The 26,064-nt window shown below is 43.7% G+C and overlaps 1 protein-coding gene across 2 annotated transcripts in view; it reads left to right on the top strand.

Annotated features, from left to right (window-relative positions):
• TAF3 (TATA-box binding protein associated factor 3) overlaps window positions 1-26,064 on the top strand; it is a 132,755-nt gene that overhangs the window by 94,678 nt on the left and 12,013 nt on the right. The window contains exon 4 of one of the 2 annotated variants that reach the window (XM_082238801.1): window positions 5,864-5,946. In XM_082238801.1, coding sequence (XP_082094927.1) covers window positions 5,864-5,946 — 83 coding nt within the window. Of the gene's footprint in view, window positions 1-5,860; window positions 5,947-26,064 lie in introns of both variants that reach the window. The other variant, XM_082238800.1, reaches the window with a different exon arrangement.

Here is a 26,064-nt window from a genome sequence, read left to right as displayed (position 1 = left end):
CCATAACACTCACTTTTTTCCTCCTAGAAAGTAAGGGGAAATGTCTGTGCGTGTTATGGAGGAAATGCCTACGGGTGGCATGCCTACGGATTTTCCTCCTCTAAAAACTACGTGCGTGTTATGGTCGGGTGCGTGTTATAGAGCGAAAAATACGGTACTTTACATTTTCTGTCCTGTATGCCAATTTCCTAAATAAATCAGCTCTATGTACATCTAGCTGCTATTTTTCACTGGCATTAGTTTGCTCCCTCCTCTTTATAATAACAACAACAACAACTTTATTATTTATATGCTGCCCATCTGGGCGGCTCCAATCAAAACATTAAAAATATCAGTAAAACATCAACCATTAAAACTTCCCTTCAGGGCTGCCTTCAGATATCTTCTAAAAGTGAAATAGTTGTTTATCTCCTTGACATCTGATGGGAGAGTGTTCCACAGGGCAGGCGCCACTACCAAGCAGGCTCTCTGCCTGGTTCCCTGTAGCTTTGCTTCTCGCAGTGAGGGAACCACCAGAAGGCCCTCGGAGCTGGACCTCAGTGTCTGGGCTGGATGATGGGGGTGGAGACGCTCCTTCAGGTTTACTGGGCCGAGGCCGTTTAGGGCTTTAAAGGTCAGCACCAACACTTTGAATTGTGCTCAGAAAGGTACTGGGAGCCATTGTAGATCATTTAGGACCAGTAACTAGTAACTGCTCCCTATTACCAGGCTAGCTGCCACATTTAAAAGTGAAACAAAACTCAGTAGAAGTTCTCCTGGCCATGCAGAAGAGGGGATGGGGCTCCCTCACGAGCAGTAAACCAGGCTGCCAATACTGATGATGATGATGATGATGATGATGATGATAATTTATTATTTGTACCCCACCCATCTGGCTGGGTTTCCCCAGCCACTCTGGACGGCTTCCACAGAGACCAAAAATACACTAAAATGTCACACATTAAAAGCTTCCCTTTAAGATGTCTTCTGAATGTCAGGTAGTTGTTTATCGCTTTGACATCTGGTGGGAGGGCGTTCCACAGGGCGGGCACCACTACCGTGAAGGCCCTCTGCCTGGTTCCCTGTAGCTTTGCCTCTCGCAATGAGGGAACCGCCAGAAGGCCCTTGGCGTTGGAGCTCAGCGTCCGGGCAGAACAATGGGGGTGGAGACGCTCCCCATAGCCCAACCTTCTGCAGCGAGGGCTGAATTGGAGATAATTGGTGAGAGGCATCTGTGTTGTCTCAGTTAATCTTGTCCCCAGTTTCAGAGAGGCAGCGGTCCTCCTCTCTGAGAAAAGAGGAGGTCCTGGGGAAAGAACAGGCTTAGGCAAGGGAAGTTTGTCTCAGCTCAAAGATACGTAGTTTGCTTGGGAGACTCCTCAGTGAGAAAATCAGTTTTGGCAACTGTGTGTGCATCTTTTCCAACCTTCCCCTTTTTCCATCCACCCCAGCCATTTGCCTCTTCACTCTCTCTCTCTCTCTTTACTTCTCTTTTTATTTTATTCTATTTAGCTTGCAAGCTTTGGGGTAAGAAATCGCACTTTAAATCCCCTTAATAACCAAACTAGGTAGGGGATTATACTTACCCAGTGGAAAACCATGTATAAATAAATACGTATAGATGACAATAGTTTTGGAATAACTAATCATAGCCACAGCCTTTCACAATACAGGGCAAGGGGTGGAATTACGTATACCAAAACCATACCATGCGAACAAACTCAAAAATAATTCATGTGAATGTAGTTTTCCGCTCCCATTCCATAACTGGTTCTTGTCTAGGTTTTGTCTCCTGGTTTTTTAGAATTTGGTGTAACATTAGGAATATAATGGAACAATACCACCTATTAAAAGTCTATTCTTCGTAGCCCTAAAATATATTGTATTATAGGGAAAGCCATATAAGCTCGGGCAGATTACATTGACAAAGCTTCCTGTTACCTTGGTGAAAAGTCCCTGTCAAAAGATAAACTTTAAAGCCAGGCTGCATGAAAGAGTCCCTGGATAGAATTAAAATTTAAACTGATCTAGACAGATAAGCTTTGGAGGAAAAAAAAAGTCGAAAAAGTCCACCTCTTTGCTGCTAGTCAGGATTTTGAAAATAAATTTCCCCCCTTTTAAATCTCTTGAGTGATTTTCATTTTTTGCAAGGCCGCTCTGCTGGTGTCCTGGAAAAACGGAGAGTTTGAGCTTTATCAGTTGGTGCCCTGAGGTATGTGGCAAAGAAGCTAAATCCTTGAAGATTAGCAAAAAAAGAGGGGGGCAAATGCAGCACATGGCAATAAGGGGCTTATATGACTACTAGTATTAGTTCAGGTGAAAGAAGTATTGCTTATACATAAAACTGGACAAATCCACTGACAATGTATTTTTAGTTAGCTACAAAGGAGTCTTATATTGCTGGACTTTACTTCTTTGGTGATTTAGGAAGCTTAGTAATCCACTGTAAATGCTCTTCTGCTGGCCCGAATTTCCAGTATTACTCCAGAATTGCAGCTCTTTAATTTTTTAACCAATGAAAGCTCATGTTCCCTTAACATCCACCTTTTCCGTAACAGCCACCTTTTCCTGCTTCTCTTGCATTTGCACGCATCTGTTCTCTCTCTCACAGACATACAGAGGTTCTTCTAACCTCCTGGTTTCCTGTTAAATGCAAAGACTCAGGTTACCATTTGGAACCTTTCCGGATTGTGACAGTTGGACAAAAATTAGGAGACCCAAAAGTTAACCCTATAAGTAAGCAAGCTTTTGGGTGGGTCTCCATACTTGAAAACTAGTCACTGGGGAGAAAAAAATCATAACATGATTTCTGTTAAGATTTCTTTTCTAATTAGATAAAATGTCTGCTACAACTGATGCTGACACTTGAAAATTTATTCCTTAAACAGTGTTTTTCCTACAGTTGTTTATACAGTGGCATCTTTGGTGGCTTCAGAACATCATAAAGCAACAAGCAGTAGGCTATATTTAAGGTGCAAACTAAACAGCACACTGTCACACAATTTTCTGCCTCTTCCATTTTACTAGAATGTTACCCCCAGAAACTGAATAGCAGGTCCTGAAGTCTCAATAGGATGTATTTCACCATTGTGTAGCTTAGTCACAAGAACTGGTGACAGCTGCCAGCTTAGATAGTTTCTAATAAAGTTGGCGAATTCATCGATGGTTGGCTGTATTTCTGTGCCACTTCCATTCAAGCAAATCCCAAAGTGGCCTACAAACCATTCACCTCACACTGCAGCATCACAGTTGACAGCACACGACTTACACAATTGGCAAATCATCACAAAAACAATTATTGATAATTATAATCTATAAAACAGTGCTAACAAAACAGCAGCTCAAAAGCTAAACATTATTACATTATTAAATGGCCTCGTCTCCACCCCCATTGTTCTGCCCAAACACTGAGGTCCAGCTCCGAGAGCCTTCTGGCAAGTCCCTCACTGCAAGAAGTGAAGTTACAGGGAACCAGGCAGAGGGCCTTCTCGGTGGTGGCGCCCGCCCTGTGGAACGCCCTCCCAGCAGATGTCAAGGAGATAAATACCTATCTGATTTTTAGAAGACATCTGAAGGCAGTCCTGTTTAGTGACATTTTTAATGTTTGGTGTTTTATTGTGTTTTAATATTCTGTTGGGAGCTGCCCAGAGTGACTGGGAAACCCAGCCAGATGGGTGGGGTACAAACAAACAAACAAATAATGATTACATTCACACACGCAAACATTAGCTCGGTAATAATTTGCTCTACTCAGTCTATCAAGATACACAGCCAGTATATAAGGGACGCAGATGGCGCTGTGGGTTAAACCACAGAGCCTAGGACTTGCCTATCAGGAGGTCGGCGGTTTGAATCCCCGCGACGGGATGAGCTCCCATTGCTCTGTCCCAGCTCCTGCCAACCTAGCAGTTCGAAGGCATGTCAAAGTGCAAGTAGATAAATAGGTACCACTCTGGCGGGAAGGTAAACGGCGTTTCCGTGCGCTGCTCTGGTTCGCCAGAAGCGGCTTAGTCATACTGGCCACATGACCCGGAAGCTGTACGCCGGCTCCCTCGGCCAATAAAGCTAGATGAGTGCTGCAGCCCCAGAGTCGGCCACAACTGGACCTAATGGTCAGGGGTCCCTTTACCCTTTACCTTTATCCAAAGGAAAGACTACCAACAGAATGGAACTATAACAAGTGCCTAGTCTCCCAGACACATAGGCATGTGTTCATGGACAGCAGTCCTACTCCCATCCAGGGTGCTGTCCCCCCCCCCCAAATTCTGCTGTCATTGAGAGATTTTGGATATAAGCACCACACACCCCTTTCCTTTGGACTCCCTATGAACGGTAGCAACCTGAAACAACAAACAATGGATATTAGCCGTGAGAGCCAAATGGAACTTCCCTATACAGTATATCTCTGAATGCCAGTTGCTTGGAACAAAACAGGATAGGAAGACCCCCGTCTTTACTCCTTCTTGTTTGGAAGCGCAGAGGTGCCTTGGGTTGGCTGTTAATGAAACAGAACACCGGACCGGATTGTCTTTGCTCTTAGCCCAAGAAGACAATTCCTGTGTGCGTGTTTGCCAGCTCCTGTTATATAGCGCATTGAATAAATGACAACAAACAATGACGTACAAGCCTCGCCTGCTTTGTGAGTGTCTGCACTGAATCATAAAGCCAAAGACTGGAGAGGAAGGTGATTAATGGTGTTTATTAGGGCACCTTGCTGATTCATCCACTGGCTCTCGGCCAATTAACTTTGAATACGTTTTTGCAAAATATCAATGCCTCCTGAGGATTCTTAAGGAAAGGGACAGTTTTAAATGCAAAGACATAAAAAACTGAGACGGGAAAAACTACTACTTGTTAGTAGAAGGGAAAACCCTATCATCTATCTATCTATCTATCTATCTATCTTAGAAATATAGCATATGAGGTTTTCTATTGTAGAAGAACACACCAGAGCCAGAATGACTTCAACATGTAAACAAGTTCAAGGGCCATCATTGTATTTATTTCAGATGCGCTTTAGCTTTAACCTACTAGTTAGAATCCTTCCAAGTTTTCCTCTGACTGACCTTGCCTTCTGAAGTTAGGTAGGAGGTGACCAGAGAGGGCCTTTTTAGTTGTGGCACCGAGTATGTGGAATGACCTCCCCAGGAGGGCTCAGCCAAATCCATCTTCCTTTTGACACCAGATGGCCTTTATATTTGGCTTCATCACCTGCATTGAAGGGGGTTGGACTAGATGACCCTCGGGGACCCTTCCAACTCTACACTTCTATGATTCTAAGAAGACTCTGATTCCTGGTCCTTGGCGCCATTTAGGTTTCATTTCAAACCAAGCTTTTGGATTCCAGGTATCTTGGGGATGAAACTATGTCCATTTACACAGCGCAATGTCATACAAAGACAGCACAGTTTTAAAAATTCCAGTTAAATATCACACTAAACCATTCTGTCGTGAGGAGTAAATGCAAAATCTGCTGCGCAGCCTTTTCTCATTTTAACCAGAATGTGTTCCGTGGTAAAGTTACGTGCTTCCTTTCCCGTAAAATACCGTATTTTTTCGCTCTATAAGACGCACCAGACCACAAGACACACCTAGTTTTGGGAGGAGGAAAACAAGAAAAAAATCTCAGAAGCCAGAACAGCAAGAGGGATCGCTTCACAGTGAAAGCAGCAATCCCTCTTGCTGTTCTGGCTTCTGGGATAGCTGCGCAGCCTGCATTCGCTCCATAATACGCACACACATTTCCCCTTACTTTTTAGGAGGGAAAAAGTGAGTCTTACAGAGCAAAAAATACGGTAATTTCCTGCAATGTCCCACTGTCAGTGTTACATTTCTCTTTAGGAGATGCAGCCCATTTAACAGTTAAATGTGTTCCCTTTAGCAGATGAAAGTGGAACCTGTTGTTCCTGCGCCGTCTCCCGTGATTCCGAGGCTGACGCTGAGAGTGGGGGCTGGTCAGGACAAGATGTAAGTATAAAGTAAACCCCATTTGATAAAATCTTGGTGGTGGGTGGGCTGGGTGCAGTGTCATCCCATTTGTTTATTTCCTCCTCCTGGCAAATCCTGTTTAAAGAACTATTCCCCGATTTCTAATGAATATATTGCCTAGACAAACGTGCATGCTAATTGGCTTCCGTCATGATTTAGAATGTTTAATTTTGCAATCAAATAGAGCCCTTCAGGAGTAAGGGACGTGGGTGGCGCTGTGAGTTAAACCACAGAGCCTAGGACTTGCCGATCAGAAGGTCGGCGGTTCGAATCCCTGCGACAGAGTGAGCTCCCATTGCTCGATCCCTGCTCTTGCCAACCTAGCAGTTTGAAAGCACGTCAAAGTGCAAGTAGATAAATAGGTACTGCTCCAGCGGGAAGGTAAACAGCGTTTCCGTGCGCTGCTCTGGTTTGCCAGAAGTGGCTTAGTCATGCTGGCCACATGACCCGGAAGCTGTACGCCAGCTCCCTCGGCCAATAAAGTGAGATGAGTGCCGCAACCCCAGAGTCGGCCACGACTGGACCTAATGGTCAGGGGTCCCTTTACCTTTACCTTACTGTTCAGGGGTGCCATCTCTGGTCATGCAACTTGCGTGCATAGATTCAGGGCTTCTGTTTGTCTCTACCTGTACACAGACGAGGACACTAAGCAAGAGCTGTAATTTAAAAAACGAGGTGCCCAAGTGTTTTCTAGAAATGAAGTCTGGTGTTGCAGCCTTCCTTTGTGAAAGGGAAAGGAAATGTCTATGACAGTGGTGGGGAGTTTCCAGCCCATCAGCCTAGTTAGGTTTTCCAGGCCATTTGGAGCACATCCTGCCCCCCATCCCAGTGGCCTGACATCCTATATGACGTCCGGTGCGAGAAGGTTCAAGCTCCCACTAGAAAATGAAAGCCACAGCTAAAAGCAGGAAGCTTCTGGAGCAAATCCAAAGTGCACCATCTCAGTTCTTCCTTTGCCATGTCCACAACTGTCTTGCTTTTATATTCTGCATAATGCACCTTTGTACTTGTGCTGTAGAAAGGGGAGTATCCAAATTCTGCATGCCTCCCCTGCACCACATTCACACTGTCACACTGTTGTTGCTGCTACTTGCAAGTGGAATTATCCCCGCAGTCGTACTGTACTGTGCTTCCAAAGGGCAGCACGGCTGCAGGGACAACCTTCCCTCCCTCCTCAATTCCAGGTTTGAGAGGAACGCATTCCATTCAGTGGGGGGGGGGGCACACTTACCCTGGTAAGTGGAGTTGTTCCTCGCTCCTGTCAACAATCGTGCTGTAGCGTTCTGCACCAACTGCAGCTTCCAGATCATGCACGAGGGAAGCCCCACATGGAGTGCATTGCAGTAATCCAGTCTTGAAGTAACCAACACATGAATTACAATGGTACCTCGGGTTACATATGCTTCAGGTTACATATGCTTCAGGTTACAGACTCCGCTAACCCAGAAATAGTACCTCGGGTTGAGAACTTTGCTTCAGGATGAGAACAGAAATCGTGCTCCGGTGGCGCGGCGGCAGCAGGAGGTAGTGCTTCAGATTAAGAACAGTTTCAGGTTAAGAACGGACCTCCGGAACGAATTAAGTACTTAACCCGAGGTACCACTGTACCGTGGCAAGGTTTTCCCAGGAATGGCCATAGCTTTTGAACCAGTCGCAGTTGGTAAAAGGCCTTTGAAGCCACTGAAGTTACCTGAGCATCCCCAAACTGTGAACCTTCTCCTTCAGGGCAAGTTCAACCCCATCCAGGGTTGGCAGCTGTCCCAATTTCTCGGACACAGGAACTATTCACCCACAGTGCCACCATCTTGCCTCACTGCCAGCTCAGGCCTTTTAGGGCAATAACCACCACGACGTGTAGAATTAACCTCTCGGTTTCTGTGCCTTTAGCATCTTGTGTTGTCAGTATTTACAGAGCATCTTTTGCCATTTCATTAGTATCTATGTGGGAAGGAGGGAACCGAAATGATGTAGAAACGTCTCTTTTAAAAATTAAAAATAAAAGCTGAAAAGAAGCAGGTTGACTTGAGGGATTTATGCACTCTACCAGAAGGATGGAATTGGAAATTCCTTGCACCAAATAAGCAGAGCAACACCACTGTGGCTCTGCATCCCTCAGACTGTTTCTATTAAGGTCCGTCAATCCTGTCTTACAGAGCCTTTCCGTACAGATAAGAACATAGCTTGCTTTTTCGGTATTTGGTCGTCTCTGCTTAGACAAACAGCCAGCAAGAGATGGAGATTTCTAATTTCTAACATTTATTTAAAATGTCCATCTAAATTCCTGGCTTTGCTTCATCTAAATGGGTGCTTTCGTGCCCAGAGCAGGTGTCTTGTTTTCTGCAATTCCCCCCCCCCCCATATATGCCAATTGCCTATTTAAGTCTGCACTTCTTAGTTCTCCTACCTTCTGTGTCCTCTAGCCTCTCTTCCCTCCTTCATCTTGGAGGTGAGGTCAGTAACTTCTCTCACAGCCGTGGAATTACTAAAAGTCTCCTTGCCCCTTCCTTTCCTGGTCACTTATTTCAGATCACATGTGATTCTTTCTCAGGAGCACCTATATACTTGGCTATTATGCTGTGGTATGAAAGAGATAACAAGTGTTTCCAGACAGCTTAGAATTGGGAACCTTAAGGTCTGACTTCTCCAGTTCTTCAACCTGAACCTGCTCGTGTCTTAAGATAGTCGTCAGAGGTGGATAGTGACTGGGGGAAAGTCTCTAGAACTCCACTCTCAAGATACTGACCCAAACCAAAGATCTCTTTGACCATCAGGTGGACATTATCCCTGTGCCCAGACTTTTTTGATCTTGTGGTATGCTAGTCTGTTGTCTCCCGAGCTGCTAAATTGTATGGTTCCTGTTTTATCGTTTATGGATTTGTCTATTTTTAAAATTGCTCTCGTAAGCCGCTCTTGTTCAGATTGAACACTGCTGGATCAGGCCAAAGGCCCATCTGGTTTAGCATTTTGTTCTCACAGTGACCAACCAGATCCCTATGGGAACCTGCGCTCAGCAGTGCTTTCCCTACTTGAGATTCCCAACAAGGTGCCAAGAAATTTCTAATAACGCACACTGCTTTGGGCAGTTAACTTTCAGCATGTCTGAAAGTGGGTCTTGGACTTTGCTCTGAGCCTCTTGCCATCTCTCTCTCATACGCACACACTCACTCTCACACACAAATTTCTGGGCCCACACTAAAATCCACTCTTCCTCAAGGATGGAAAGCCTTCAGCTCCAGCTAGCAGAGAGCCAGTGTGGTGTAGTGGTTAAGAGCGGTAGTCTCGTAATCTGGGGAACCGGGTTTGCGTCTCCGCTCCTCCACATGCAGCTGCTGGGTGACCTTGGACCAGTCACAGTTCTTTGAAGTCTCTCAGCCCCACTCACCTCACAGAGTGTTTGTTGTGGGGAAGGAAGGGAAAGGAGAATGTTAGCCGCTTTGAGACTCCTTAAAGGGAGTGAAAGGTGGGATATCAAATCCAAATTCTTCTAGCATGGTCCATGGTCAGTGATGATGAAAGTTGTAGGTGCTAAATGAAGTCTCCCATATCCTGTCAGGAAAAGAACCAGAAGGCAGTAGACTACTACCCGATGGGTCCATGTGCCTTTATGCAAACCCCATTATCTGGACAAATGTCTTCTCTGCCGCCCTGGACTCCTTTGGGACGAAGGGCAGGATATACATTTGATAAATATAAATAAGTTGCTACTCATTTACTTGTTTTATCAGGGGCATCTTTTCGATCAATGAGGCAGCATTTTACAAAATAATGGTTAACCATTTATGTATTTGGATAAGCGGTGGGTGATATGCACCATCTGAAAATAGGCTTTTGCTTGTTTTCACCAGTTCCTTTTTTCACACCCAAGGGATTGCTTATTCCAAGATGGCGCCTGCTATGTTTCATTATATGCATCAACCAAAAACAGATAGAGCGCCTTCATTTCATAACATTTGTCTTATCCACAAGCAAATGCATAAAGTTCATCTACTGAGTTTCATATAAGACCCCTGTTACAGCCCTTCTGTTTACTCCAGCCTTCCCTGACCTGCTGTCTTCTAGGTGCAGTTGGACTCTTTAACTTCCACCACCATGGACATTTTCAGGGTTGGTAGAAATGGTAGCCCAAAATATCTAGCGAACACCAAGCTAGGAAAGGCTGACCTATTCCGCTGGGTGAACCACCAGCAAATAAATATGCACTAACTTATTTAAAAACCGGATTTCCTTTGTCATAATTTAAATGCAGGTTTGGGTCACTAGATATTCAAATCTAGCTCTAGCAAAGTGTAGAGGACATGTTACATCCCAGGTGGTGGTTTCTTGCAAGTGCTTTGACGGCACACTAAAACCAAGTGGAAAATAGATTATAATCAGAGCATTTCTATCTTTGTAGTAAACAATTACAGCAACACTTGCATAAATGCCACATTAGAAGAAATTTACTGGATTCCATTCTAATGCAATTAGAGCTAATTTTGTTCTTTAAATGAATAAAAGGTCAACCAGTAAATCTATTTTGTCTCAAGCCCAGGCCTCAATAAATTGTTTTATTTAATTTATTGTGAAAGATCTTATCCTTAATGGATCTGGGACTTATTAGTTTGCTGGGTTTTAGAGAAATCTATGACCGTTTTTTATATGATTTGAATGATCTGCTGGTGCATATGTGTGTGTTTTCCTGTGTTATCAGGCTACAAGATCACTAATTCACTCTCTTTGGGGAGGCATTTAAGATTGGTTATCTGGAAAGGGCTTGTGTGGACTTCTTGAACTTAAATTGCCAATAGATTTTTGAGCAACTAATGTGTATTGTTGTCACAAACTGGCTTTTTTTTAGAACTACTGTCTGATTAACCTTTTTGCCAGATATATTAATATTTCACACAAAGCCAATGTTTTTGTGCCAGTGGGATTTCTTTGGCATCCCCATTCACTACTGTAGTTTAAAAAATAATAATGTTTGACCCAAACCACTGGCCAGTTTCTGGTGGGCTACGAGATGATTACTGGGAATCTTGCAAAGGATGCTGGACTCAGTGGGCCTTGATGTTGTCCAATGAAGCAATCATTAAGCAAGAGTTCAGCATCCAATTTAGTTTTACTTTAATCACTGGTGTCAGCCTGGCTTTCCCCAGAAATTGGAGATTGGACTTCAGCCTCCATTATTGACTGTGTTAACTGAGGATGTATAACAACATCTGGAGAGTACCGTATTTTTCGCTCTATAACACGCACCCGACCATAACACACACGTAGCTTTTAGAGGAGGAAAATCCGTAGGCATGCCACCCGTAGGCATTCCCTCCATAACACGCACAGACATTTCCCCTTACTTTTTAGGAAGAAAAAAGTGAGTGTTATGGTGCAAAAAATACGGTACCAAGTTGGACACGCCTACAACTGATCCTGTGCATTCTTTGAAAACTTAAAGCACACCAGCTTGGAAGAACATGGCCAGTAATGATAATACATAACATTTATATGATGCTGTCAAGTAGTCAAAATTTTTCAGGAAACCTTGCAACTATCTTTGAAAGGCAGGTTGGGGTTATTGTCCTCATACTGCAGAGAGGAAAACTGAGGTTGAAAGAGAATTGCTTGACCAAGAGGTGAGATTATTTATCACTGTAGCGCAGTAATTTTCGACGCTCGTACGGTGTCTGCCTTCAATAGAGAGAATCATGAATAAGATCTGTGTGACCAAGGTGAAGCTCTAGAATAAAATTTTACAAAGCTTTTACAAAGTTTACGGAATATTTTAAACGTTTATATTTTAAATTTAAAAACGGATTTAAATATTTTGAATCCATATAACAATGTATGGATATTTCACATTGATTTTGTCTTTATGGGATATCTATATCTATATCTATATCTATCTATATATGCTCATTTCTGCATTGCAGTGCCTGCACAAAGTAGGAAATTTCACATAAGCAGAGCCTGCAATAATTTCACACCCTGTTCAGCAATTGCATTTGCCATGGTTCCAGTAGAGTTTGCTGTGGTCCAACACACAAAGTGTGACAGGTTGGCAGAGTGGACATGCACCAGGGGAGCTATGGCAAATTGCAGATCCCTAGCGCCTGCACCCCAGAGTTTGAAGGTATGGATTTAACAGAAGAGAAAATCCCCAAGGTGAAGTGGTGCTAAGGAACTATTAAGCCTTGAGAAGCTTTGACTCTGACTCAAAATGACCAAGACTGGGCAATACAAAAAGCAGGACAAACATAAGAGAAATCAGTAGATCCTTATAGAGGCGCATATAAGATTTTTGGGGGGAGGGTTGTGTTACGCTCAGGTGCTGCAGAGCAGTGTAGTTGTAGTCCAGCGATTCTTATAAATTTAAAACACTCAGAATGTGTCTTAGGATCCCTTCTTCGTCCTGGGCTCCTGGTGGGACAATGGTCCTCCTCTGAAAGGGCGAATAAGTAAGCCATTGTAAGGTTTCTTTTGAACTCAGTGTGCCATTTAGCGACAAGTTATTCAGACTTTGGTAATTTAGATTACTGGCTTCATAGTGTTTGCCCACAATAGCCAAATAATGGGGCTCATTAAGCTCCCTGTGTAGGCCTATCCAAATTGTGTTTGCCTCTAACCTTGGCTCTCTATGTGTGGCTGGGGAGGGGAGGGTTGCCTCTTTATTGACTTGTCAGGCAGCGGGATTCCGTTACAGGCCAAGCCGCCCGCGACCCATTCCATTTAGTTCCTTGTTTTGTGGTGGGGAAACAGGTAAAGGGATCCCGCTGGAAGGCCCCTCCTCCTGCACATTTTTATGAATCGGACCACTGTTTGCCGCAGTTAGGGCACCGTGACCAAATCTTCCACAAGCTGTAACGCAAGCAGGAGGGAGCTATTGTGGGACGCAGCTGCGGGCAGTGTTGGGTACCCCGCGAGACACTTCCCATTCAGCAGAAAGCTCTGGAGGAGAACTTGACTGTGGAATTAAATAGGAAGACGGGGAACAAGTGATACTTTGGGGTGGGGGGGGAGAGAGAGAGAAAGCGGTAGAAGGCTTTAAGGCACAGCTGGGGCGGGAAACAGTGCGGACTTGGCAGCCAGTGTCTTCTGTTGATTACAAACCTAATGGCGAGCCCAATTATTGCACAAAGGAGCACTTAAGCAGTGAATGGCTAAGCGCTAATGGTGGGATAACAGAATTGAAACTTTAGTGTGTCCCATTTTTCAGCCTTTCCCCTGGATCTCGAAAGGAGAATAGTCTGGCTAAAAGCTACTTAGTGATAGAATTTTTCTTCAGGCTGGCATCTTTTGGGGGAGAAAAGGTGTTAAGCTGACAGATTGCGTGGTCCCAACATTTAGCACTGATTCGGTTCATTTTAATTTGTGGTTGCAAGGCCTGCATTATTATGGTTGCAGAAGTCTGCATATTATGCCTCGTGACCAAGAGAACCAGGCCATCTTTTCTTTCCGAGTAGATGTTTGCAGTAAATTATGCTGTTGTAGATAACGTTGCCATTTCCAGAAGGTTTAAATAATCACCCTTTTAGCTTTCTCCTGAAGGCAACCTGGATTTTAAGCGTGAGAACATGTCCCAGTGTTGATTTAGGTCCTCTTCCCTCCTTTTAATTACAGAAGCCACCGCACCAATTATGCCGCTGGGTTGTGTTAGGTGGGGGAGCAGGTGCAAAATTATTTTCATTTTGTTGTTGGGCCGCACTCAAGCAGTGACTCCCAAAGTGAATCCATAAAGACGTTTGAGTCATTGGGAAGAAAAGACCAATTACTTGGATGCAAGATTCTTTGATTCTGCTCTCTGTTGCACAAGAGTGACGGAGGCGCGCTTGTGTGTGATGTGTACATCTCAATTATAAAAAATAATAATAAATGAGAGAGCTTCAGGCAAGTTGAGACATATACCTGCCTGAGCAGAGCTCCATGCACAAACGAGTCGGAGCCAACCAAACACTTACCATGCCAAGGCCACAGAACTGAAGGTGGATGCCTGCAGGATTTCTTCATTACAAGCTTGGTGGCACAGGGAATAGCTCTCCTAACATTCCTCCCTCAAATGTAGTTAATGTTCCCTACACCTACCAATATGGTGTGGCCAAGGGTGCTCGAGAACAGCTTGAAACATGTTTGCTAGTACACATCAGTGTTTCCTGCAGGGCAAACACAGTGTGGGCAACAGACAAACATACGCGCACATCTTTGGCTCCTTAGTTACATATGTCTGGGAACCAGAATTGTGCCAAGGCCCCCAGCCGCAGATGCAGAGGTGTGGGCAACATTCTTGCGCTTGCTTCAGAGAAACACCCAGAACCTGTTGTTCAGAGTTTGCATTCAAGCACAGTTTTATTTTTGAAAGGGCATCACGCAGCAGGGGTATTTTATTTCACTTTGTAGAGGTACAGGATTGTGGTTTTCAGTGTGTGCAGCTGGTCTTTCCATGAAGACCTGGCAGGCACTTGCAGGAGAGTGGTGTCTCTCAGTTGACCCAACCTTCCTCCTCGATTTGTGTACCTTGATTTGGGTATTTGTTGCAGGTGAGGTGCTGGGCCATCCCCAGGTACACTGGTGCCAACATTGTACTTCTTTAGGCGTCTTTAAGTGTCTTTCCTCTGTAACCACATCTTTGGCCTTTAAGTATCTGTGGCATTTTAGAACTGGGTGGGATGCTTTTAATACATGTTTCTTTCCTCTCGATTTTAACGCATCTAGGCAGGGGGTTGCCTGTTTATTTGTTTGGTTGTAAGTAGCTCCAGGTTACCCTGCGAAAGATAAAGCAACTAACAAATTCTAATCATCACCATCATCCCCTGCCTCTTCCTGAGCAGTGCAAAAGAGTATCTATGGGCCTCCTTCAGTTGTACTTCTGTTGATAGTAAATAAGGCAGTCTCTGTAGTTATTGCCCTGCTTATAGGTTGGTACAGATTTGGTGGTGGTAGCAAATCAGCTGGGGGGTTGTTCTTCTTAGGCATCTTGCTTCCTTTGGGGTCCACCTCCCTTGAACCATAGGAATGTCGGAAGCTGCTGTCTACCCTTGGTTCATCTATTCAGTTCACTGACTGCCAGCGGCTGCCCAAGGTTTCAGATGGTTGGGGACATTCCCAGCTGCACCTGGAGATGATCAGAAATTGAACCAAATGCTGCACCATTACGTTACCACCCTTCCCCAAGGACTCATGGTCTTATACCACCTGCCACCCTCTTATTGTCAGCCTACTTCACCCCAAACCCATGTGGAGAGAGAATGTCATATCCCAAACACTTGACTTGTGTGAACAAGCGTCCATGTTGTAGATAGCTGCTATTTTGGAGCTCCACTTTGACTTTTGGAAGCATACTTCTAGAACTGGTGGCGTTCAGTTACAGTTGCTAGGTACTTTTTCAGAATGGCTTTCTGCGTTTGACTTAAAGTTCAGTTCCCGAAGCATGAAGACGTCCCCTGTCTAGTTGGATGTGAGATAGTGCCATGTAAGTCTCAGAGGTCATATGAATCAGAAAGCACGACAAGAGCTTTATTGTGTCTTAAACAAGAACATAACAGCAACAGGAAGCTCCAGCCCTTCACCCGGATTCAACTAAGTTCATTGCCACCTCATGGCTAAACTGTATAATGACACTTTCTACACGTCTCTCCCTTTAGATTTAAAGAAAAGCAAGTTGAAACATCTGGTGGTTCACCCATTCAGTCACTCATATCTAAAAATACTCAAAGGTTTCTGAATAACTCAGCAGGAGTGAGTGACCTTCTGAGTAGTAACATTGCTTTCGGTCTTTCAGGATGGCTCTGGCAGAATCTCAGTACAGTGGTACCTCGCAAGACGAATGCCTCGCAAGACGAAAAACGCGCAAGACAAAAGAGTTTTCCGTTTTTTGAGTCATTCTGCAAGACGAATTTCCCTATGGGCTTGCTTCGCAAGACGAAACGTCTTGCGAGTTCTTGCGAGTTTGTTTCCTTTTTCTTAAAGCCGCTAATAGCCGTGCTTCGCAAGACGAAAAAACCGCAAGACGAAGAGACTCACGGAACGGATTAATTTCGTCTTGTGAGGCACCACTGTAAATAATCTTGGAGTTTGGGAAACTACTCGTGCATTTGGTGATTGTACCTTTTCAGGAATAAGATGATGGTGTTGGGTTTCACTGTGTTGATCTCCCAACATAATATTATCTGTGTGTTTCCTCATTTCTTCTATGTACTTGGAGTTTGTTATGCTACTAATATTGTAGTTCCGACACTAAATTGCAGCAGTTGTAGAAATGTTCGTTACCTCTCCTGCCTAATCTGAAACAGCATTTTCCCCCTAGGTCAAGCCACTTTGGAATGAGATTCTTCTATGGAGTTGGAAGCTGTGTTTGTATTTATTCTCTCATTAGCTACTGGATATAGCCCAGAATTGCTATCAGTAGAGTTGATCTGGAACTTACATGAGAAATGCATGGGTCTTTCTGTCTCTCTGAAGTCTGTCCAGCTCTCTATAGCTCACCTTTTGTTTGAGTTCAATAGTAAAGGCCAGTGGTAACATGGTGAAAATTGTAGGGTATCTGGAACACCTGGAATTCTGATCCTATAATAGGGTTGCATGGTCCGTCACAAGTTCATCCAGTGCATCAAAGCAAACAAAAGTATTTTTCAGTTGAGCAACAACACTACAGCAGGTAATTCCAAGAAAAGGGCGTATATCAATATGCATTGAATAGTAATCAATAACAGCTGAATAATATTGGCATCCCGGATGCGCAATGGCCAGCTGTTGGCTTTTTACAAGGCCTGTTGGGTAACAGTGTGGTGATTAAAGGTTCCTTTTGTCTGTGTTGATCTATTTCTTCGGCAGTAATCTCAAGATAAGATTTTGTTCTCTATGTCATTTCCAGTATCAGCCCCCCATACTTTCTGCTTGGCTCAGATAAGGACTAGAATTTCCTTCATAGATGGTGACACATCAATATGATTTCCTTCTGTTCCTAAGTAGATAGATAGATAGATAGATAGAGCCTTTAATTCATTCATTAGTCCATGGTTAGCAAAGTACTTTCTAGTCATCTCTGAAGCATTGCTGAAGTATCCTTATTTGATACGGAGTAAGATTTCTCGAAGTTCTGGGCCTCCGTGAATAGCCTGTTTTCAGTTGCTGATGAAGAAGCATACACAGCATGGACAAAAGCCTCAATGTCCTCCATTGACTTGTGTCTATTTGCATTGTGCAACTGTGTGATGAGGTGTCTGTTAATGACCAGCTTCTTTCTTATTAGAAGGCACACGGGTACTGTAATTGTGCTTGGTCCAGATCTTTCCCTTAATCAAGGTCAACAAGGATTCTTGGACTGTGAAGAGTCTTCAAGAAGATACATTGCATTGGTATCTGTAGAAGGCTTCACTTGCCCACAGCCTAGGAAGATACCCCTTTTCAAGTTATGTTTTGTGCTTTTCTGCTTTAATAACAGTTCTGGCTCAGAATGCAACTGCCTTTATTCTGAAAATTGCACAAAAAGTAGAATTTCACTTTGTAGCTGCTTGCTTCAGCAGTAACTAATGTGGGAATTGTTTGCATCATAGAGCTAAGACTGAGGTATTAAACCTCGTTTCCTTTTTCTTTGTAAAGGCAGCGACACGCTAGATTTCAGTGACGGGTTTAGTGATTGTGCCTCTGCAGAGAAAGACACCATGCCATTTCCCCTTAGTCTTATTAGAAATCCGTTGGTTCGAAACTTGGACTTCTGGCTTCTTCTTCTTTCGCGATCACTCATAGCCAAGTAAGATTGTCTTCTATAAACAAGGTTTTAACAGTGAGTCCATAAGTGACTGTGGAGGCCAATTCTGGATCCACACATCCTTCCACAGTGGGGACATTGGTTTCCGGGCGGGAGTTGATCATGGTGTGGATTTGTCGAACGTGCCTTCCTCTTAGCACGTTTCTCCCTTGCGTCCTGAGTTCGAGTGTCTTCAAAGCCTATGACATCTTTGGTAAAGGCTGTTCTCCAATTGGAGCGCTCGCAGGCAAGTGTTTCCCAGTTGTTGGTGTTTATACCTTTTTTTTAGATTTGCCTTGAGACAGTCTTTAAACCTCTTTTGTCAACCACCAGCACTATGCTTTCCATTTTAAAGTTCAGAATAGAGTAGCTGCTTTGGAAGACAATAATCAGGCATCCACACAACATGACCAGTCCAATGAAGTTGATGTTGAAGAATCATTGCTTCAACACTAGTGATCGTTGCTTCTTCCAGTACACTTCTGGCATAGTCATGTCATAGAAGGCTAGAAGACACATTAGTCAGGATGCTAGAGAAGAACTTTATCACCTCTCTTAAACAAGAAGTGGAAGCAACAAGATACTTCTGGTGCTACTCAGGAAATTGGCCACTGCCACCTAGTGACAAAACCAGGGGTGTGAAACAAAATGGATTCTGTGGGCCATTTTAACGGGTGTACAGGACCTCATATGATCTTAGGTGGTTGCATAGGCTTATCTTCAGTCTTAGCGCTAAGCACCGCAGTGCTAAGTAAGGTAAGTCTTAGTGCTTTGGTGCTTAGTGCTTTGACCGGAGAGAAGATATTCCTTATCTCTTACCTTATTGCTTTGATCAGAGATAACAGGTCTCCACACCTTATATATTATGTCAAGGGACTAATATGTTGGTGTGGTTTGGCCAAAATGGCCTCACAGGCCAAACTTAGTGACTTATCAGACCTAATTTGGAGTATGGGTTTGAGGTTCCCTGCTGCTGCAGTAAACTATATAATGTCACTATCCACAAAGGCAGACATGCACAGCTAATTCTTTTTGTGTATTTGGTGTTGATAACTATCGAAATAGGTCCTCGAGCAGTCATTTCTCTGAGTCTTTCAAAGCACGCCCCAAACCCATTTTTTCCCCTTTGCACAAGACTCCCACAAGTCACCTTTTCAGTCACAATAGTAGCTGCATTTTCCCATGTAAATGCTGTTTACTTGCAGAGCACTCAGAAAGTGCAGTGTCCATGGAACAAAATCATACTCTTGAGAATTGTGGGCAGTGTGAGAAACAAATGCATATTTATTGTGCAGTGAACTCATTTTTTGAAAGACTGTAAGCGGGCCTCATTTGGACAGAGTTTTGAGAAACCCTCGCTTACTAAGGTATGTGGCTTACTAGTGTGGCTAAGTACACGAGACCACTATTTATCTCGTGTTTGCCCTAATCTATATAGCTTTTCAATCTATGCACATGTAAGTTATATATTAAATCAGTGCCAGCTTTGGGTAATCTTTTAGGGCGCTTTCTGTGGTTGTAGAGAGCTGGGTTGAGGTATCATATTTAATCAAGAACACTGAGATTTTGAAAAACATAGTGGTTTTGCAATTTATCCCCGCAATCAGATAAACTCAGTAATAAAACTAAGGTAAATGCATGTCTGTGAATTCCAGCATCAGTTGATTGAAATGAGACTTTCATAGCTGTGGTGTTAAGGAATATTACAAACATTCAAACTTTTCAGAAGTTAGCATTCTAGGCTAGGGTCAGAAGGGGTTTGGGGCTGTTGATGAGAAAGAAGGTCAGCAGGAAAGGCAGCAGTATTGGAGCAGTATTGTTGGTCTGCTGCTAGCCTGCGTTTGTGTGTATTTATAAATACAATTATTGCATGGGCGTGTGTAAGACATTGAGGGCAGAATGGCTATAGGAAAGGCCTTGCCCACAAGCACACATTTACAAAGTTACATGGGTTTCTACTTAATCCAAATAATGACCACAGAACAGAAATAATAACAGAAGATGAGTAAATTTAGAAATAATAGAACAGAACAGAAATAATAACAGAAGATGAGTAAACTCATCTCAAAGAACTGCCACAGTTCTTTGCACAGAATTTAGATTTATTTACTTATTTAGATGCCGTCAAAATATATATAAAAAAGAAAAAATATTATCCAGTAGCACCTTAGAGACCAACTAAGTTTGTTCTTGGTATAAGCTTTCTTGCGCATGCACACTTCTTCAGATGCAGATCTTTAGATGCAGATCTTAAATATTTCTCAAAGGGGGGGAAACATCGTTTATGCCTTTTTGGTAATGCCTCACACTTGCGCTTGTGGATCACTTGGCACAGCAGCCTTTGAGGCCTGGGAATCAAATCTGACTTTCAAAAGCTGCTTCCTTTTTAGCGTTTGTGGGGTGACACTCTCCCCACCCCCGTTTATTTTCATCAGTCATGGTGCTTTGGGCCTGCAAAGGATGAGATTGAAATCAAATAAATTGCTTCCAAAGATAGGAAATTATTTCACATCTCAAGAGTCTTGCTGTGCCTCAGATACAGCATGTCACGGCTTGCGTCTGTGCAAGCCAATTACATCCCAAATAATCTGCCTGCCTGCCTACCTGTGGCATCATAATGACTGGTAGAACTTGCTCTGCTCTTGCAGGTTTAAGGCTTTGCCTTCCCTGGGAATGTGTCGTGTGGGGAGCTCCGTCCTGTAGAATGGAATGAAAGTTCCAAGTCCAAGCTGAATATGACAATAACGATTTGCCCTCGGCTACTTTGGAAAAAGACTGCGCTCAGATTTGGTGTGCCATGATGGGTAGTGTTTTATGGCTCTGGAGCCAGGCAGCACAAGACAAATGTCAGCCTAAGGCAGGGGCGAAACTGGGCTTTATTTCACCTGGGTCAAAGACCCAGATTGGCACACACCCCACACTCATTTGCTTATGCGCACACACACAGGCTGGGAGCTTCAATGCGCCCCTCTGGAGGCAAAAAACAACAACAACCAACCAGCACCCGCCCCCCAAATCGTTGCAGCACTGCCCAAGGTAGCCATAAGGAAAACCACCCACTTTGTTTGGGATATTAGGCTATTATCTTGTGAATTTGTTGGGGAGGATAAGAGAGCACCCAAGATGGCGGTGGGAACGTCCTTGTGTACATAGAGCTTTCAGTAGTTCCCAGTGACCATGAAGCGTTTTGTCTGATACCACAGCGGAAATGTTTGAAAGAAATATCCACGCTCCGTTGCAGCGTTGGGAACTGTGCTGTTTGTGTTCTAGTACCCCCTTTTTCAAGAAAAACGATGAGAAGCGTACTTAGAGCAAGACCGTCTCCTTGCCAAAGCCTTTCTCCCATTCCCACATCACAGGGGAAGGGAGTGGTGTGTGTGTGGTACCTTGTTAACTTTGGGTTGATGTGGTTGCTTGGGAGACTCATCCCAAGAAGGCTTCAAGGCTTTTCTCACATACACCTCCTTCGTTCTGGGGTGGTGATTTTTGTTGTTGTTAATTTACTTTTTATCTCTTAATGAAGGGTATCGTTGTGTCAGAATAAACCCTGCCTGATAAAGCAACCCATCGAGGAGCTAATCTGTGATCCCAGTGCTTTGGGCAGATTCTGTGTGGGCCTGGTTGGTTTTGGGGTTTTAGGGGGGAGGGTTTGCTGTCATTGTTGTTTTTAAAGGAATTGTCACTAACTACACATTGAGAGATTCCCATGCTCACTCCTACCGGTTCAGAAAGAATGTGGCATGGTGGCATGTTGGGAAAGCAACAGCGTTTTTAATTGTGGGGGGCAGTCTCCACCTTCGCCATGCACTGTGGAACCTGACGCACGATTACGCTTTCTCGGGGTTTTACTTTAAAAATGAAAAAGGCCATAGTCCTCATGACTGCAAACTACGCATGTGGATGTTATCTGCTGAAGGCTCTGGAAACAAGAGTAGTTTGTGGAAGAGTTTTATGAGTTTGAAGTAGAACGTGTAGCATTTTAGCCCTTGTCCAGATCTCAGTCCCTCCCTCTGGTCTTTAGCCAGCCAAACGTCTTCCATTTCCAGTTATTACCATAATTCTTACAAACAAAAAGAAAAGGAATATAAAATAAGCAGCGACAATTAAAATAGTGTGCACGAGCACTCTGCACAATTTTTTGTTCTTTGTATTTGTGTTGGACGATACGTATTGTACACCAATGTTTCGGGATGTGGTGCAGCTTGGGGTTTCTGACTGGAAGCCGTTTTTACCTGCAAACCATCTCTGCTGTCGGTGTGTGAGAGCTTTCTACCTACATATAAAATGAGCAGCAGAATAATCTCCACCGAAAAATGGAGTATGCTTGCCATGTATGGGAGCAGCAATCCACAGGCTAGGACATTATTGAGTTTGCTGTAATATTTATTATGTTTATTTCAGAAACTATGTGACAGATAGGATGCACCGTTATGATGAATTAAGATAGTTTTTAAAAGGGGGGAATAATTGTGCATAAATTGTGTGAGTATAAGCCCTAAGCCTGAGGCCTGGTTCAGGTGTAGCAGGAAACTATGGTTTTCAGCTGCAAGAGTGAGCCTCAGCCTCATATATTTCCCTTTCCTCCTCCTCTTTTTCATAACCCTCACAGGGTTGTAGTGAGGATGAAATGGGGAGGAGGAGAACCATGTACGCTACCTTGTGATCCACGCAAAATAAAGGTGGCATATGAATATAATGATAAATATATAAATAAAGGATTTATAGACCAAATTGGCAAACAGTGCAGTTCTCTATGTGGAAGTGTCCAATGCTGTCAGGATCTGCTGGAAGAGAGAATTTTTAAAAAATGCAACTTAGATGGTACTTAACACCTTGGAAACTTTCCAAGATGTATAAAGGTATCCTATGTGATTGCTGGAGATGTGGAGAAAAATCAGGCACTTTCTACCATATGTAGTGGCAATGCAAGAAAATTGAGGTGTTTCGGGAGGGCATCCATTTAGAATTGCAAAAACTGTTAAAAATCTCTTTCAATAAAAAACCAGAAGCTTATCTTCTAGGAATTACAAACTTAAACTTTCCTTAAAAAAACAAAGGATATATTTTTATACGCTACAGTGCCAGCAAGAGTCCTAATTGCTGCAAATTGGAAATTTTGATAAACTTCCATCTATGCAGGAATGGATTCAAAGATTGAATGAAAAAATAAATAACAAACCAAAACAGGTATTTGTATCCAAATGGGAAGTCTTCAAAATATATTTGAAAAATAATTACAGTAGCTTAAACTCTGTCGCAGCATTTCATTAACTTCAGTAGTAGCTTTAAGAATTAAGTGAGCCCTAAGATAAATTAAGATGCAGTTAAATTATGATAATAGTTTGTATTGGCAACAAGTATGTGTACTTGAATTAAGGAGTAGACGGGAAGTCATTTGTGTCTTTGAGTTGGTTTGTATTAAGTCTATTTGTTTTTGTATGGTATAGGTGCAATGGGCGTTTTTCCTTTTTCTTTGTGTATTATATATATATATATAGAGAGAGAGAGAGAGAGAGATTGTCAGGATCTCACTTCTGTCACCAACTTTGCTGTAGCATTCTGCACTGGCTGCAGCTCCCAGATGAAGTGCACGGAACACAGCTCATTGCAGTAATCCAGTCTTGAAGTCACCCATGCCTGATCTACTGTGTCAGGCTCCCCTGGTCCAGAATCTGTTGCAGCTGTCATACCAGGCGCAGCTGGTAAAAGGCTCTTCTAGCCCCAGAGGCCATCTGGGCCTCCGGTGGCAGACCTGGGTCCAAAAGAACCCCCATACTGTGAACTGAAAGTGATCCTTCGGGGTGGGGTGGGGAGTGCAGACCTGTGCAGAGCTGGCAACTAATTTCTTGAGACACAGGACCCATTCACCCACAGTGCCCCTGTCTTGTAAAGATTCTAGATCAGCTTATTTTCCTTTCTTCCATCTCACCACTGCATCCGTGCACCAGTCCGGGCCCTGCACGGCCTCTCCTGATTCAGGTGTTACGGAGGAACAGAGCCAAGTGTCGTCTGCACACGGATTGCACCTTGCCATAAAGCTTCTAATGACTTTTCCCCCTGGCTTCATGCAAATATTAAACAGCACTGAGTATAAAATAGCACCCCACAGCACCCCATGGCGTAACTGCCAGGGGGCTGAAAATCGCTCTCCCAATTCTGCATTTTTGGACTCTGTCCTGCAGGTAGGACCAAATCTGGTGTAACGCAGTGCCCCAATTACCATTCCAAGGACCTGAGCCAGGAAAAAACTGTGGATAGATCAAGAAGCAGGAGCAAGGTCATCTGTCAGGGAGCCCCAGTGCGGCTCAGTCCCATGGCACTCAAGGCATGATCAAAGGAACCTTATTAATCATCCTTAGACTTGGCTCTGTCTCCTCCTGCATGTTGCCACACTCACATCCTCTGCCTTCAATAGGATGACGAGAGTCACCATCCCCCTCTGAGATTGCCCCATTGCAATCAAATGGCGTAAGCCAAAACCATTTCTCTGCCTGCTGTGCCAGAGCTTCATTAGCTGAAGGGAGTGGTGGCCAGGCTCCATTGGGTGCTCTTCGTAGCGCAGATCTTGGATGTGATACCTGAGATAAACAGGCCAGGCCTGTTGTTGTACACACGTTTGAAGCCTGCACTTCAAACAGAGCCAGTCAATCACTTCCCCGTTAGTAAAATTGGGATTTGAACCTTGCGGACATGCAAATCAAAAGTTGGGCATGGGAGAGTGCAGAAGTAGGTCCCTGCACATGGGGAGAAGTGAGCAGGTGTGCAGGAAAATGTCATAGAACCCCTTGACTTCCACCACACCCCAGAAAAGTGACTAAGACCGAAAGCTGTGCATGCATGTTGCCTTCCTGCTGCCAAAGAACTATTCCAGCAAAGAGCAAGGAGGTTCAAGCTCTTTTGTTTTGTTTTGTTTTTATAAATATTTATTGGATTTTCACAAATTATAAGAACACACACAATACACAAAACAAACATACACACACAAAAACAAACATGTATAATTTCGAATCCTTCTTTTCTTAAAGCTTACTTCACTGACTTCCCCATACCTCCCCTTTCTGTATCCCAATTCCCAAATTTATTTCAGCAAATCCTCCCCCTTAATTTTATCTAATTTTTCCTTATTCTTTTCTTTTACTTAATCTTTTACAGCTGTAATCCCCTATTTTTTGTAACCGCAACATTTTAGCACTCATTAATTTTACAATATTTCTTAAGATAAATTTTGAATTTCATCCAATCTTCTTCCGCCGTCTCTTTCCCCTGGTCTCGGATTCTGCCAGTCATTTCAGCCAGTCCCATGTAGTCTATCACCTTCGTCTGCCATTCCTCCAGAGTGGGTAGGTCCTGTGTCTTCCAATACTTTGTGATAAGTATTCTTGCTGCTGTTGTAGCATACATAAAGAATGTTCTATCTTTCTTTTGCACCAATTGGCCGACAATGCCCAGGAGAAAGGCTTCTGGTTTCTTAGGGAAAGTACATTTAAGTACCTTTTTCATTTCATTATATATCATTTCCCAGAAAGCCTTAATCTTCGGGCACGTCCACCAAAGGTGAAAGAAAGTACCTTCAGTTTCTTTACATTTCCAACACTTATTATCAGGCAAATGATAGATTTTTGCTAGCTTGACTGGGGTCATGTACCACCTGTAAATCATTTTCATAATATTCTCTCTTAAGGCATTACATGCCGTAAACTTTATACCGGTGGTCCACAACTGTTCCCAGTCAGCAAACATAATGTTATGACCAATATCTTGTGCCGGTTCAAGCTCTTTTGTTGGCTGAGTTGGGAGCTTAACAGACTACAGGGAAACAAACTGGGTGCTACTTGCTTACCTTTAGCCTGGGACCTGCACTAGGGAGGGATTGGGCTGGAAGCAGGTGCAGCCTCCGGTGCGCACCAATCCAGCCCACGTGCCTCCATTAATAAGCTCCTTTAAACTGCAAGGGGGGGAAGATTCCTTGCCATCTTTCGGGTCAGGGGTGGGGAGGAATGGGCCTCAAAGAACATGCACCTTCCTGAAATTATTTCACCTCGTTTGTGTTCTAAAAGGCAACTTGGGTTCACTTCCAGGCGTGCAAATTACCGTATTTTTCGCTCTATAACACACACCCGACCATAACACGCACGTAGTTTTTAGAGGAGGAAAACCTGTAGGCATGCCACCCGTAGGCATTTCCTCCATAACACGCACAGACATTTCCCCTTACTTTCTAGGAGGAAAAAAGTGAGTGTTATGGTGCAAAAAATACGGTAATCTGCTCTGCAGATAATTTAGGGAATGGTGTGCACTCAGATGCACCTCCAAGCACACAGTCAATTGCAAACAATGCAGGGCTGACACTTAATCAACACTGCACATCGGAGTGCAGGTGC

Source organism: Podarcis vaucheri (genome assembly GCF_965113315.1).
Source record: "Podarcis vaucheri genome assembly, chromosome: 10".
NCBI lineage: Eukaryota > Metazoa > Chordata > Lepidosauria > Squamata > Lacertidae > Podarcis > Podarcis vaucheri.
Note: the sequence above shows the minus strand (reverse complement) of the source record. Positions and strands in the feature narration are given on the sequence as shown.